Here is a 14,081-nt window from a genome sequence, read left to right as displayed (position 1 = left end):
ACCCAGTAAACATTAGCTCCTTTTGTGATTACTGCTGTTACTATTAATATTTTGATAATTGTTCTTTTTCATCCTACTACAACAATTCCAGTCATCACTGTTGAGCCTCTGCCAAACACAAAGCTGCTACTCTGTGGGGGTACCAGGGATGAGGAGAAGGGTTTTCCAGGTGAGGAGCACCAGGCAGCCGAAAGTGTGAAGCCAGGAGAGCACGCCCCCCCAGGGCATGGGGACCAGGCCTCAGCCTCCATGGGAGTAATGGGAGCAGAGGTGCCCCCAGACCCAGAGATAGATACCACGATGGCATTTGTGTAAATCCTCGCAAGCAGTGTTCCTTCATGTCATCTTCATGTTTCATGTCAGCTTTCACCTTAGCATTTCTGATGTCCCCACAGCCCACTGACTGGAGTGCTTTTGTGTTGAAGGTTTTTAAGTCAAGCCTCACAGATGTACGACTCCTCCTTGATTGCCAGTGTGGGCTACATTCTGTCCACAACCGTTGCTATCACAGCAGGTAAGGACGGCCGACTGCTAGATTTCTGTCATCTACATTAGCAGCAGGGACCATATCCAGTGCAGAGGAGAGGAGGCTCTTCCTCTGTTAGAAGCTGAGTCTGCCCATCAGAGTCATTTATGTTTCATGGTGAAAGTGTAGGCTTCAGAGCCAGATAGACCTGGGTTTGCATCCCAGCACTGATACTAGCTGTGTTGCTCTGGGCAAATCACTCAACCTCTCTTGAGCCTCAGTCCCACATTCATAAAATGGGAATGATAACACTTACCTCCTAGAGTTGCAATAAGTTTTGTTCAAATGTCCTCTACGCTATACTGCTTTTTATCTAACAGTTTGCTTCACTGTCTTCTGGCTCCCCAGTCCCCACTGGGCAAATGGCCATGAATCTCTTTTCTGTAATTTTTAGGTTTTATGAGTATGTGAAACATCTGCAATATAATAGGCATTCAGTAAATGATCATTATTATTTCTGCTTTTCTTCTACCCCACCCCTAAATATTTTTTTTTCATTTTTTTTTTACTGAGGTAGCTTCAGAGGCTGCAGGTGTATCAAAGAGTTTTTTTAATGGCAGTGATAATTAAAATCTTCAAAGTAAAAAGGCAGACAGGAGCCAGTGTGTCCCCTTTGAAGAAGGCTTGGCTGTAGAGCCCCATGCTTCGTGCTGAGTCTGGCACTGCCCCAGTTACTGTTTGCAGAGTTAGGACCAAGCAGGGAACCCAGGCCTCTGAGGGCCTGTGCTGTGAGTGTACCAGGGATCGGGTATACTGAGCCGAAGCTATCCCGAAGCAAAGATTTAAGCATGGCCAAGAACTGTCCTCAAGAAGAGTGAAAGGCAGTCAAGGTTGAAAGGAAGAGCAGACACCATGGTCCAGGCAGAGAGGGTGGTGGGCCCACGTCTCGCCCACAACATGGGAGTGGACCTGCAGGCTTGACCTCTGCTGGCCACGTGAGGTTAGAAACTCTAACCACTTAAATGCAAAGACCTGTTTATTTGTCTTAAGAAAGCTAGAGAAAGGAGGGCACATAAAAACCAATGAAATCCTAATAAGGTCTGTAGTTTAGTTAATAGTATTGTTTCTTCATTAATTTCCTGGTTTAGATAACGGTGCCATGGTTATGTAAGATATCACTAGGGGAGCTGATGAAGGGTATATGGGAATTCTGTGCTCTTTTTGTAAGTCTAAAATTATTTCAAAATTTAAAATTAAAAAACAAACAAACAAACAAAAAAACAAAAAAACAGTGATGGAGATAGGAAGGGGAACTCAGGGAAAAAAAATCTGTTTCCCAAATAGCTTTTATTCCATTCTTCTAAAACTTTACCAGGCACAGTTATAATATTTTGTTATCATTTTGGTTTGCAGCAGGGAAGAGAGTTTAGCCAAATCCTAGACAGAAAGGCCAGTAGGTGCTTTGGAAACAGCTCACCTGTGTTTTCTGTTATGTGCTGCTGCAGGCGCGATATTTTACCTGGACTTCGTTGGGGAGGATGCACTGCACATCTCCATGTTTGCACTGGGGTGAGTTCCCTTCTGCCCACGGCCACAGGGCACTGCGGGTAGACGCAAGGCAAGCTGCGTCTCTCCCCATCAGTGCTGCTAACACTCAGGCAAATCCTTGAGGGCCAGGTGAGTGGCTGGGTTTGGAACCTTGTCTCCAGGAGTAACAATTTTACTCTCAAAAAGGTGGGGGGGGGACACTTTCTCTCCTTCCCCTTTCTCCTCTTTTGAGCTTGAATCTCCTTGTCATTTTTAAAATAGCACATTTCAACACATGAAAAGACTCATCCTCACCTCATATAAAAAATTCTTATTGAGGTTAACATGAGATACCATTTTTCACATATTTTGCAAAAACTAACAGGATTGATATCAGGAGGATGAGGTAATTAGCCATCTGCCACACTTTAAGTAGTGCTTTAATGCCAGAGGACAATTTGACAATGACAATAGAACTTTTAAATGAGTATATTTTTTGATCCAGTATTCAGTTTCTTTTCATTTATCCTGGAAAAAAAAAAATGAGTGAGGACACAAAAACAGACATACAAGACTATTTATCAATTTGTAAATTATTTGTATTAGCAAACAGTTGGAAGCAACCTAAATGTCCAACAGCAGAACACAGTTTAAATAAATTTTGGTACATTCATATAATAAAGTACCATGTTGCCATCTTGAAAAGCTGAGGCCAGTCTGTAGGTACTGACATAGACCATATCTAGAATACATTAAATGAAAAAGAACTTGCAAACTTTTTTTTTAAGTGTGGCCTAATATATGATCCAGCAATTATTCTTCTAGATGTATACCCAAAAGAAATGAGTGCATATATTGACAAAATTATACATGAATATTTATAGCAGCTTTATTCACAATAGGCCCAAATTAGAAACAACCCAAAGAGTAGAAAAACAAATTGTAGTATATTCAGACAATGGAATTCTACATGACAATTAAAAATAAAGAACTAATACCTATAATAAAATGAGTAAATCGTAAAAATATTTTATTGAATGAAAGAAGCCAGACACAAAAGACTACTGTATGATTCAACTTTCAAGAAGTTCAAAAACAGGCAAACCTGATTTATGATAGAAGTAAGAAAACCCTGGGGATGTGTTGGCTTTGAGTGGGAAGGGGCACAAGGAAACCTGAGGGGACGGGGTAGGGGGTGGTAGGGCTTAGAGATGCTTTCTATCTTGACCTGGGTGATGAATACAACAGTAAAATTCATCAAGCTACATACTTTGGTTTGTGCCTTTTACTGCATGTAAATTATACCTCAAGTTTTAGAGAGTGTGCTTGTTTATATAAGCTATAGGGAAAAGGAAAAAAAAACTGAAGAATACACATCCACCTGGTGGAGTACTAGGACTTTCCAATCTTTACTAATTTTTACTTTCTACATTTCTGTATTGATTGAATTCAGGCCATGAAGAATTTTTTATTTAAAAAAACTCTCACATTTTTAAGGCAAGGTTCTGAGAACACTGGCTCAGTGGAAGTGAAGAGGAAGTGCCTAATTTATTCTGATTATGGCTTCTGCAGAGCACAGGGGATACAGGCTGCACATGCTGTTATTATTCAACTAGCACCGCTGCTCCCTGCTGATCTCAGGCCCAGCAGCCTCTGAGGTCTGCTCAGCAGCGAACCCTCCTCTGCAGCCTGCAAGCCTTCTTTTTACCTCTTCCTCACCACCTGGGTTGAAAGCATCCCTCCCCAACCTCGCTCTTGGCCTTATTTCTCTCCCTTCCTTATTTCCTTCCTGCAGGTGTCTCATAGCATTCCTAGGCGTCTTCCTAATCACACGTAACAGGAAGAAGGCCATTCCATTCGAGCCCTATATTTCCATGGATGCCATGCCAGGTAACACTAAAACCCCATGTGTCCAGCTGGCCAGCCTGTCCACCTAGAATGACCACTACTTCCTGTTTAAAAACAGGCAACCAACTGCTGAGCTTGGTAGAGGGAAGGTGTGCTGTGCTATTACTGCGTGACCTTCTCTCACTGTCTTTTTTTTTTTTTTAAATCTTGCTGTGTAGAAGAGGGGACAATGGCTAAAGCACCTCATTTGGCTTCGAGCACTTCTTGCCGGTTCATGTCTATTTCAGGATCTTTAAAAGAAAATCTTGATTCACCCTGGATATAATTATGATTTGTAGCACCAGGCTTAATCCTGCAAAAGGAAAAATCCACTCATCTAGTTGGAATGGATTGATCAGAGAGGAGAGGAAAATAGGATAATCAAATTCAAGTACTCTAATGCCACTCACTTCCTGGATTCCATGAGGGAGTGGATTGTTCTGTAAAGCTAATTTTCCAGGGAGCGAAGGATTCACACCAAGAGGCCCAAACTCAAATGCCTTTAAGCCCTGAAAGTAACATAAATGTGTAAAGCAGGCAAATATTACACAATAGGGAGTGGTGAGGCCTGCGGAGAACTGGAGGTACCCATCCAGCCAAAAAGGATTTGGATTTAGAAAAGTTAAGACATTGGGCTGGCCCCCTTGAGGTTTGTGGGCCTAAATTCTGTAGGTTGCCAGTGACTACTTTCACTCTTCAATGCAAAATTAATGCTCTTAACTAGAACTCTTTCTAAAATATAATGCTCCATCTTTTATTAGTGCAGTCTAATGAACAAAATATAAACACGTTAGTGCCATAACTGGCTTAATTAAGGGCAGCTTTAATACCGTATTGCTGTGATGCAGGTATGTTCTCAGGGCTGACTGAGGTGCCCCGACTTTAAATGGCCCCAGGGTTTATGTGTCTATTTTTATATTACTCCATCATCTCTTGCTGTTAAACTGTTGTCTGTCCTTTTTGCTGTTACCGGCCTTCCATCTGACCAAACTTGTTTGAATTGTGTATAAAATCATGGTAAATGAGCTCATAGTTGGAGACCTTAGGTGTCTCCTAGGAGTTAAGTGCATGAGCTTTGGTGCATGGACTTTTTACACATCTAATCTGGCTGCTCAGATGCCTTTTTTGCTTACTTCCTTGTTTCTCGGCTGTGTTCCGGATAGATGAGGGCGCTGGATAGCTGAATTCCAGATAGGTGAGGTGTCAACTCGGTGTGTGTGCAAGTATGTGTACGTATATGTGTGTTTGTGTGTTTATAAAATATGTATGTGTATATATATATATATAAATATTTGTATATGCATATATAAAGCTGTAGTTTTTGGTGGGAAGTAGAAGGTAACCTAAGGTAATCTGAGACATCAGCATTCTGTGGTCTGTGAGTGTGGCTCTCAGCTTTCTCTTTGTATTTTGTGACCGGTGGGGAAGTCAAAGGTTGAAGAAAGGAGACCCTACCCTATTGCGGTGGCTTATTAGACACCTCTGATTAAACACATGTTCTGGACTATGAAGAGCATGGGCTTGGAGTTCAGATGGACCTGGATTCAAATCCCAGCTCCATCACCTACCCCCTCTGGGACCTTGGGCACGTGCCTGGATCCCTCAAGGCCCCAGATCCTCTCTTGTAAATTGGAATTCCTTCTTGCAGGGTAGGGGGATTATTAATATGTGTAAAGGTTCCTTGCACAGTGTCTGGGACATGGTGGATGCCTGGTTAAATTTGGTTTCACTTCCTTTTGCTTTAAAAAACTTTGAAAATATCAAATGTTTGTTTGACCTGATGACAGGTAGGACATGCAAAATAAAACTGCTGGACAATCTAAGCTTAAACGCAGTTGCTTTTCTAGCTACTTGGTTTTCCTGGCCAGCCTCAGGTCCTTGCTTTTGGTCTATCTAGACTGAGATCTTCATAACGGATCAGTAGTAGTAGAATACAAGAGGTATTCAAATTAAAAAAAAAAAAAAAATCACTGCATGTCAGTTTGGAGAGGCTTTAAGTGATTCTATTACCTAGAAAATTTCTAAAAATGAGAACAAGAAACGCTGCCTCTAACAACTGGGAGCTGGCCTGGTACTTTGGTGTTCTCCAGTTGAACATCAGCAATTTCACAGATCACCGACATCAGCCAAGGCCACCCTGTGACCATGCAAGACGGAAACAGGACCTCTCCGTATTCATGTCTGAAAACATGAACATTGTCCAAACCACAGAAATGACCAGCCTCCTTCTATCCTCAGTAATGCGAGTGACTCCTGCTTCTCTTCGTTATCAGTCACAGCTGTAGTCTCAGCCCAGCTTTCCTTCCTCCTGGTTAATATTTATTTATTAAGATCCCCAAAATAGAATTATCCCAACTTCCTGGGCAAATCCAGGGCAAAACTTCACTTGCCTGAACCCTCCCCCCAGATCACCTAACACAAGTCCAAATCCTATATGAAGTCCTTTCTAGCATTCTGTCTTGAGAAATACCATGGCTTCCCATGGTGTACATCTCCCTCATTGCAATAAGTCAGTAAACCCAAATTTGTTTAACCTTTAGGGTACTTCTGGTGGTTTTTGGCTGAAGGACATTGACAAACTCCAAAAGCTAAATCATGACTGGTCACCAATGCTCTTCTTTAAGGAATACGCACTCCTTCTTCTTGCCCGAGAGAGAGAGAAAGAAAGAAGGAAAGAAAGAAAAGAATAAATAAATCCATCCATCCAAACCATAGAATCTTAAACTGTGCCCTTCAAATGACCATCAGATAAGGCTTGTGCACTACAGAGGCAAAGGTCTTCCTAGGCCATTTGCAGAGTGGATAAGAGCATGGGCTCTGGCATCAGATCCCAGCTCTATCTCTTACTTAGCTATGTGACCTTGAGCAAGTTACTTCACCTCTCTGAATCTCGGTTTTCTTATGTGGAATAGAATAATGGAGCATCTCTGTCTCTGAATCTCGGTTTTCTTATGTGGAATAGGAGAATGATGGAGCATCTCTATCATTGGAGATTAAATGCAGGTATATATGGAGATCACACAGAATTCTAGTCAAGAGCATGGGCTTTGGAGTTTAAACCACCTGGGTTTCAACCCTGGCACTGCCACTTATGTGACCTCAAGCAAGTTGCTTAACCTCCAACCACTCAAAGGACACAAAACTTTAAAAGTATTTAGAAGAGAGCCTGGCACCAACTAAACACTCAGTACACATCAGCTATTATCATTGCTGCTGTTGTTATTACTATGACTCTTTAAAAATGCTTAGCCCAGTGCCTGGGGCTTATTGAACAGTTGGAGATCTGCTGTTATTGGCATCATCATTTTATGGAAGACACTGCATCCTATTTCTTATGACTCAGCCTAGGGAGAGGAGAATCTGGAGGATCTTAATTCCCTGGCTGCAAAAGAGAGGTAGCCAGTTCTCACGTTATGTAGGGGATAGATAGAATAAGGTTAAAGGAATTAAAGATTAAAATCTTTGCTCTCAAATGTAAGCAGAAATCCAGTATCGATATGCCCAGAAGTAATAAGCAAAATCATACCTTACCCTATATGTGGATCAGGGATGTTAATGTTAAAAGTCAAAACAGCCTCCCTCTGAGCATAATGATGCCATCTGGCACCATCACAGATCCATGACACAAATGTTAGCCTTTTCCCTCAATGGTATAATGAGGTTTTTTCCTGGGTTCTCATTTAGCTCAGCAATAAAGTGATGGCATCTACCACGTTCAAGGCACAGTGCTAGCTCCACCCTACCTCTTGCCCAAACAAACACTCCTACCTCATTCTAGGCCAACTGAGGTTTCTCTTAACAGTGGCTGGTCTATGTGCATATTTCCTGAAGATCCATCCCTTGTTGCTTATCAACTATAATTTTACTAGTGTATATTTATGGGTATTCTCTTTTAAATCTAAAGCATTCAGGAATTGGCAATGCACATGATTAGCTCCAGAGCACTATAATTAGTCCATGGTGGGATAGGGGAAGATGCAGCCCTCTTTGGCCCCCTTACCGCATAATCATTTGGGGAAAATGGATTTCATTTCAGGTATGCAAAACATGCATGACAAGGGGATGACAGTCCAGCCAGACCTCAAAGCTTCTTTTTCCTATGGAGCCCTGGAAAACAACGACAACATTTCTGAGATCTACGCTCCTGCCACCCTGCCCATCATGCAAGAAGAGCACGGTTCCGGAAGCGCCTCGGGGGTTCCCTACCGAGTCCTAGAACACAACAAGAAGGAATGAGCCCATCTCGAATGAGATTCACCTTCCCCCAAATTATAACTGTTCAAGTTGTGCTGACAGTGATTCAACCCTTCATTCTACAACTTAACCTTTCAAGGCTTATTTTTTAAACTGAGAACTCTATAGACAGGGATCTTGGAAGGTCTTTGTCTCTGGCAAAGGATACGTTATGTTGGTCTTAGAAATTTCAAATGATGAGTTTGAGGGGTGGGGGGATGAAATCAGTATTCCAGGTGGACATTACAGAACTCAGCCTCTGCCTGGTTTGGGCCAGTGGGGTTGGGTGGTCACTGGGCTTCCCCAATCAATGACCAAAGGCTGCCGCACTCTTCAGAGCTAAAGCAAGGCAAAGATTCTGCTCCTACTTTTCAATTCCAGTGAAGAGCTGGAGACCTCTACATCCAGTCTTCCTCCTTCTCAAGTGCATGCCTGATCTCTACCTGTCACCCTCATCATTCCATACTTGTGATAACATTCACGTAGCTTTCTCATGGCATAGCAGGCCAATATTGAGGTGTGGAATGTCCTGTCTTCCCCATGTAGGAACTGCACATGAGGTGAAATTCTGACTTCTGATTGTGCCCTTCCAATGAAGATGTGCTTGGTGTGTTAATATCGAATCCAGTGCCCTTCGGGAAGACTGAGGCTATTCATTCCAGAGACAGCCTCACTCACCTCCACGTTCTCGTTAGATTGACCAACCAGGCTTGATGATTTGTTAATCTCCTTGAAGTCAATAGGAGTTCTTTGGGTCCTCACCCTATGCAGATATGTCTGGGAAAAGCAACCTTCTCGAAAATGGGGCTGCCAAATTCTCTCTGGCTGAACACTTGACCATCTTCCACTAGACTGATGGCATTCTTTGGAGATGCAGGTAAAGGCTCACAAATTTTAATAAGCATAGGATCCCCTGAGGAGTTAATTTAAAATGCAGCTTCCTGTACCCCAAAAGCAGATACTCTGATTAAGTGGGACAGAGGTGGGACCCAAGAGTCGGCATGCTTAACTGCCAGCACAGGTGATTCTGATGCAGGTAGTCCTGGGATCACACACTGCAACCACAAAGTCCTAATGATGAAAGATGATCAGCTCAATCCCCCGGGGACCAACTGGGGGAGAGTTGGCATTACTGTTCCTTGTTGCCTCTCAGGGGTTCTTTTGCCTGGTCACATAATCCTCACAGGATCTGTTGCTTTGTCCGCTGCAGTGTACACTACCCAGAACTACACTTCAGGCTTCCCTAGGCAGCCTTTACCTAATAGGCAGGATAACAGTGTTAATAGGCCAGTGTTGATGGATCATTAACCTTTATGGATTGAACTTAATACTGATTTAGTACCTTGGCTTCCAAAACTCCATCTGTTGCCTGTGTACAGCATTTTAACCATTTCTGTATTGTGTCTTAAATGCCTAAAAAGGTAACAGACAGTGAGCTTTTCTTTTTCCCTTAGGACAGGTATCCACTCAGTACAACAATATTTACAAGGCATTTACTATGTGCTGAGCATCGGAGGGGGAGGGCTGCAAAGAAGAAAAAGACACAGTTCTTGCCCTCCAGGCCAGACACAAATTTTGAGGAAACGCTGGTGCTGGCCAGGCAGGCTGTGATGGCAGCCGAGTGCAATAGCAGACCGCAGACAATGAGTTACGGAGGCCGCCTACAGGTCAGGCGCTGAGCCAGGAGCAGAGTGTTCAGAACTGGAGATGTTTCGGCCTGGCTCCTGGATGATGGGGAACCTAGCTAGGACTTGAGCAAAACCTAGAAGGAAGGAAGAGCACCCCCAGACAGAGGGGCCAGCATTTGCAAAGGCACAGAGATGGGGCTGGGGGCTGGGAGGGAGAGAGCTGGAGAAGGTGGTAGGAGAGGGGCCTGAAGAGAGACACAGGGACCGAATCATGGACGGCCTTGATGGCCTGGCCAAGTAGTTTAAAGTGTTTCCAAAGGGCACGGGAGCCATTGCTGGCTCCCCAGGAAGAGAATGGCAGGATCAATATTGAATGGAAAGGAGACCTTGTGCAGGTGTGGAGGAAGATTTGGAAGGGGTTAGAAAAGTCACCTATCAAGGTCAAGCCCCGAGCCTGCAAGAACAAAACCCAAAGGGGAAATTAAAACCAGGTTTTTGCTGCTATTCAGATTTTCCTCATTTCTCCAGTGATTTTTTCCTTGCTGGTAAAAAATGGGTGGATGAAGGGAAGGTGAACAGGGAGGCCATTTAAGTGTGTCCAACCCAGGTGATCAATAACAGTTTTAGCCTAATATGTGCTCCTAACCTCACTCTGTCCCCAATCCCTTTCCTTTTTTGTTATGAGTCTTGTAACCTGGAGTTTGGGCCAGGATTCTTCAAATGACTGTGTTGTCAACTTCAGTTCTGCTGCAGCTCACTGGAGCAATGCCACCAGGAACCTGCTGGGGCCTGGGCAGCTCCCCTACCTTCAGGTTTGGGACAGTGGCACCATCCTACATAGCTGAGCTCTGAGAGGGCTGAGCAGAAAGTTGCATGATGGTTTCCTGAATGGAAGCCAAGGATAGGTCACTTGGGTACTTGGAAAGAACAGCTGGTATAGAACCATCATCTCTAGAGTTTGGAATCATCTTGGGCTAGTGTCTCCCAGTCTTTGTCGCAGGTAACATTAAAAATCACACCTGTCTCTCCTTCCTAGCAGCGAAGTACCTAAAGCAAGGTCATCATATTTGGGATTAAAAACTTTTTGGTTCTCTCATCTTCCTCTCCCCACCCCACTCTTCCTCCCTCTTCCAATGGCTGGGATTCTGGGTCTCCAAATTAGAGATTAGAACAAGTTCTTTGCAGACTGGTGTTGGTGGAGCTGAAGACCCCCACAGTCTCCCCTGAAGCTGAGGTCTGATGATGACATTGCATTAAGCTTCAGGCCATGGTGGGGGAGGCAGGTTTGCAGTGTGGACATCACCATTGCTTTACTGGTGGAGACCAGCCAGCTTGATGGCTCTGCATGGATATGAATTGTCCATCAGGGTATTGGGAAACCTCCTCCCTACAGCCTTGTGAATTCCAAATCTGGTCCAACGCTGACTGATAGGCAAAAAAATGTACTTGTGTTTCTCTGAGAAGCTGTGTAAATGAGGTACCCTTAGAATGTATTCTGTGTGGATGCCTATGTTTTGTTAACTTTGTGACTGATATGGCATGTCTTATTTTTCAATGCACACATGTGTGCTGGGTGCAAATAACATTATGAAGTGGTATTTAATTTAAGAAAAAAAAATATATATATATACACGTGATACCCGTTGAGTTTGAGTCTTATGTTCGGCTTATACTTTCTAGAGTTGTCTAAAACAGTGCTGTCCAATAGCACTTTCTGCAGCGATGTAAATGTTTCATAACTGCACTGCCCTATATGTTTGTCCCTATCTACATGTGGCTGTTGAGCACTTGAAATGTGGCTACTGCAATGGGGAACTGAATTTTAAATTTTACTTAATTTTAATTAATTTAAATTTAAATACCCACATGTAACTAGTGGCTGCTATATCGACAGATCTAGAGATGCCCATGATTGTAGTTGGGATGGAATTGAGCATTTTTTGTTTTTCCTGGAGTGGTTGAAAGCATAGGCTCTATGGCTAGGCTGCTTGGGTTTGATTCCTGGTTCCACCACTTACTAGCGGTGTGACCATGGGTAAGTTACTTAACCTCCCTGTGCCTCACATTCATCATCTGAGAAACAGGGATAATAATAGTATCTATCTCAGGGTTATTATAAGGATAAGATGAGTTAGTTATGTAAAGTGTTGGAACTATATCCAGCCATCCCATCAGAACATTGTATTATTTTGAAGCGATGGTTTCCCTCCCTGTTTATTTATGTATTCACTTTTAATTCTATAATGTACACTTGCGATTTTTTTCAACTGAGCAATTCTAAGCCCATGTGTCTCTTTTCTTTCTGAGTTTCCAGTCTACAAAGGCAGAGTACCTACGCACACATACACACATAGTAATATATACACCTACTCATACTCATGCATTTACTGAGCAGTTGTCATATGCCACACACTATATTAAGACCTCATGTACATCTCATTTCTCCTTTATAACAACTCCTTGGGGGTAAATTTTAATATTATCCCCATTTTACAGATGAAGAAACTGAGACTCAGGTCATGTAACTGGTACCTGACTCCAAAATCAAAGCACTTTTCCCATCCATTGCGCTGTTTTTCCTGGTGTGGTTGAGTAAGATTTCATGGGAGTAAGGGCTGCTGTGCGTTAGGACTTCACCTTTGGCTGACAAGGAAAGTACAGTTTCAAGGGAGGGCGGAGATGGAAGAATGGAAGCTCATCAGATGAGTCTCTGAAGACCACGTTTGCAGTGGCCTCACCGTCTTACTGACAAGGAAATAATTTTAAGTCTATGGTAGCTGGAGAGGATTTTAGAATCACCCATGATTCTCAGATTTTTTTGACTTCACAAAACAGTAAAATCGAAAAATAGAGATTGACAAAATGTTACCAACTCTTTTTATAGTTAATCTTGTTCTCTTTAATGGTGTTTAAATTGTCCTTTAATGTTTTATGTTATTAGTTTTTACTACAAAATAAATCCAGCTTTCTTTTTACAAAAAGAGAGAAATGAAACCCAAGTCCTGCTTAGAAATACCGTGTTTGATGTGGCAGCATCAGCATCTGTCCTGGTCTTACTAAATATAAAAATGTACTGAACAGAAAATTAAGGTTATAAATGCAAGACCAATTCAAGCCAAGAAATGAAAACATTCTCATTGTGATGCCATTCATGTTATGAATACAGTTAGTTCGGAGAAGACTGCCCAGGTCCAAGGAAGAAAGATAAGGAGGCAGTGAGAACATTGCCTTCTGCCTTCCCCAGTTTACGCTGAAATCTGAACCTTCAGCCTTGCACTCTAGAAGCTTTCAAACGCTTAGTTCTCAGGATTACTTTTAAAGTTAAAAATCCACAAAGCCCTTCTTTAACTCTGCAAAGGCCTGTTTGTTCTTAAAACAATAGCATTAGAATTATGGCTATGAAGTTACCTCTCCCGCTCTTGACAAAGCCCAGCTGTGTAAGCATCCCAGGATTATTCAGGAAACGAGAGAGCTTTGTCTTATATTGTCTTAGAGTTGTCAAAATATCCTCTTCTAACAGGTTTCTCAAATTACAAACCTCTCTCTTCATATGAATGCGTTAAGCATCTTTGCATATGTTTACATACCACTTGTTTTTCCTTTTCTGTGAACTGTCTACCTTCTTTGCTCATTTTATAATTCTGTTGGTCTCTTATTGATTTGTAGGGCCTCTATATTTTGCAGAGATTAACTCTTTCTTTTTGATATGAACTTCAAATATTTCCCCCTAATTTGTTGTTTGCCTTTTGATTTGCTTATGATATTTTTTTTGCTATGAAAAAATTCTTTTTCTGTTGTTTTTCTATATAATTGAATTATTTCTATATAATATAAATATCATTTATATATGTAAACATTTATATATACATAATTGAATATCTTTTCTTTTATGGCTTTGAAGTTTGAATCATAATTTGAAAGGCCTTCCTTAAAAACCTCTAAGAATTCTCTCATGTTTGCTTCTCATCTTTTTATGGTTTTAATTTACATTGACATCTGAGAACCATTTGGAGTTTGTCCTGCTGTACAGTGCAAGATATGGCTCCAACTTTATTTTGTCCAAATAGCTACCAAGTTGTCCTAATACTGTCTAATAGTCTAGCTTTGCCCTAATGAATTGAGGTACTACTTATACAGTATACTAAATTTCTATATTTTCTAGACTTTAGATTTCTATATTATATTCCATTGGACTGTCTCCTTATTCATTCACCAGTAACACACTGTTTGAATTATTATTTTTTTTATTAGAGCAGTTGTAGTTTTACAGAAAAATCGTATAGAAAGTGCAGAGTTCCTGTATACCCCAACATGTTTTGATACCTGGTAGGGCTAGTTAA

The 14,081-nt window shown here is 41.9% G+C and overlaps 1 protein-coding gene across 4 annotated transcripts in view; it reads left to right on the top strand.

The window, feature by feature from the left end:
- Positions 1-11,378, top strand: part of NIPAL3 (NIPA like domain containing 3) — a 114,468-nt gene extending 103,090 nt beyond the window's left edge. For all 4 annotated transcript variants that reach the window (XM_037828164.1, XM_037828165.1, XM_037828166.1 and 1 more), the window contains 4 exons: positions 426-514; positions 1,972-2,035; positions 3,789-3,883; positions 7,917-11,378. In XM_037828164.1, the coding sequence (XP_037684092.1) occupies positions 426-514; positions 1,972-2,035; positions 3,789-3,883; positions 7,917-8,116 (448 nt within the window). In that variant the 3' untranslated portion in view covers positions 8,117-11,378. The remainder of the gene's footprint in view (positions 1-425; positions 515-1,971; positions 2,036-3,788; positions 3,884-7,916) is intronic.
- The last annotated feature ends 2,703 nt before the right edge of the window (positions 11,379-14,081 follow it).

This window comes from Choloepus didactylus, chromosome 2 (assembly GCF_015220235.1).
Source record: "Choloepus didactylus isolate mChoDid1 chromosome 2, mChoDid1.pri, whole genome shotgun sequence".
Classification (NCBI taxonomy): domain Eukaryota; kingdom Metazoa; phylum Chordata; class Mammalia; order Pilosa; family Megalonychidae; genus Choloepus; species Choloepus didactylus.
Note: the sequence above shows the minus strand (reverse complement) of the source record. Positions and strands in the feature narration are given on the sequence as shown.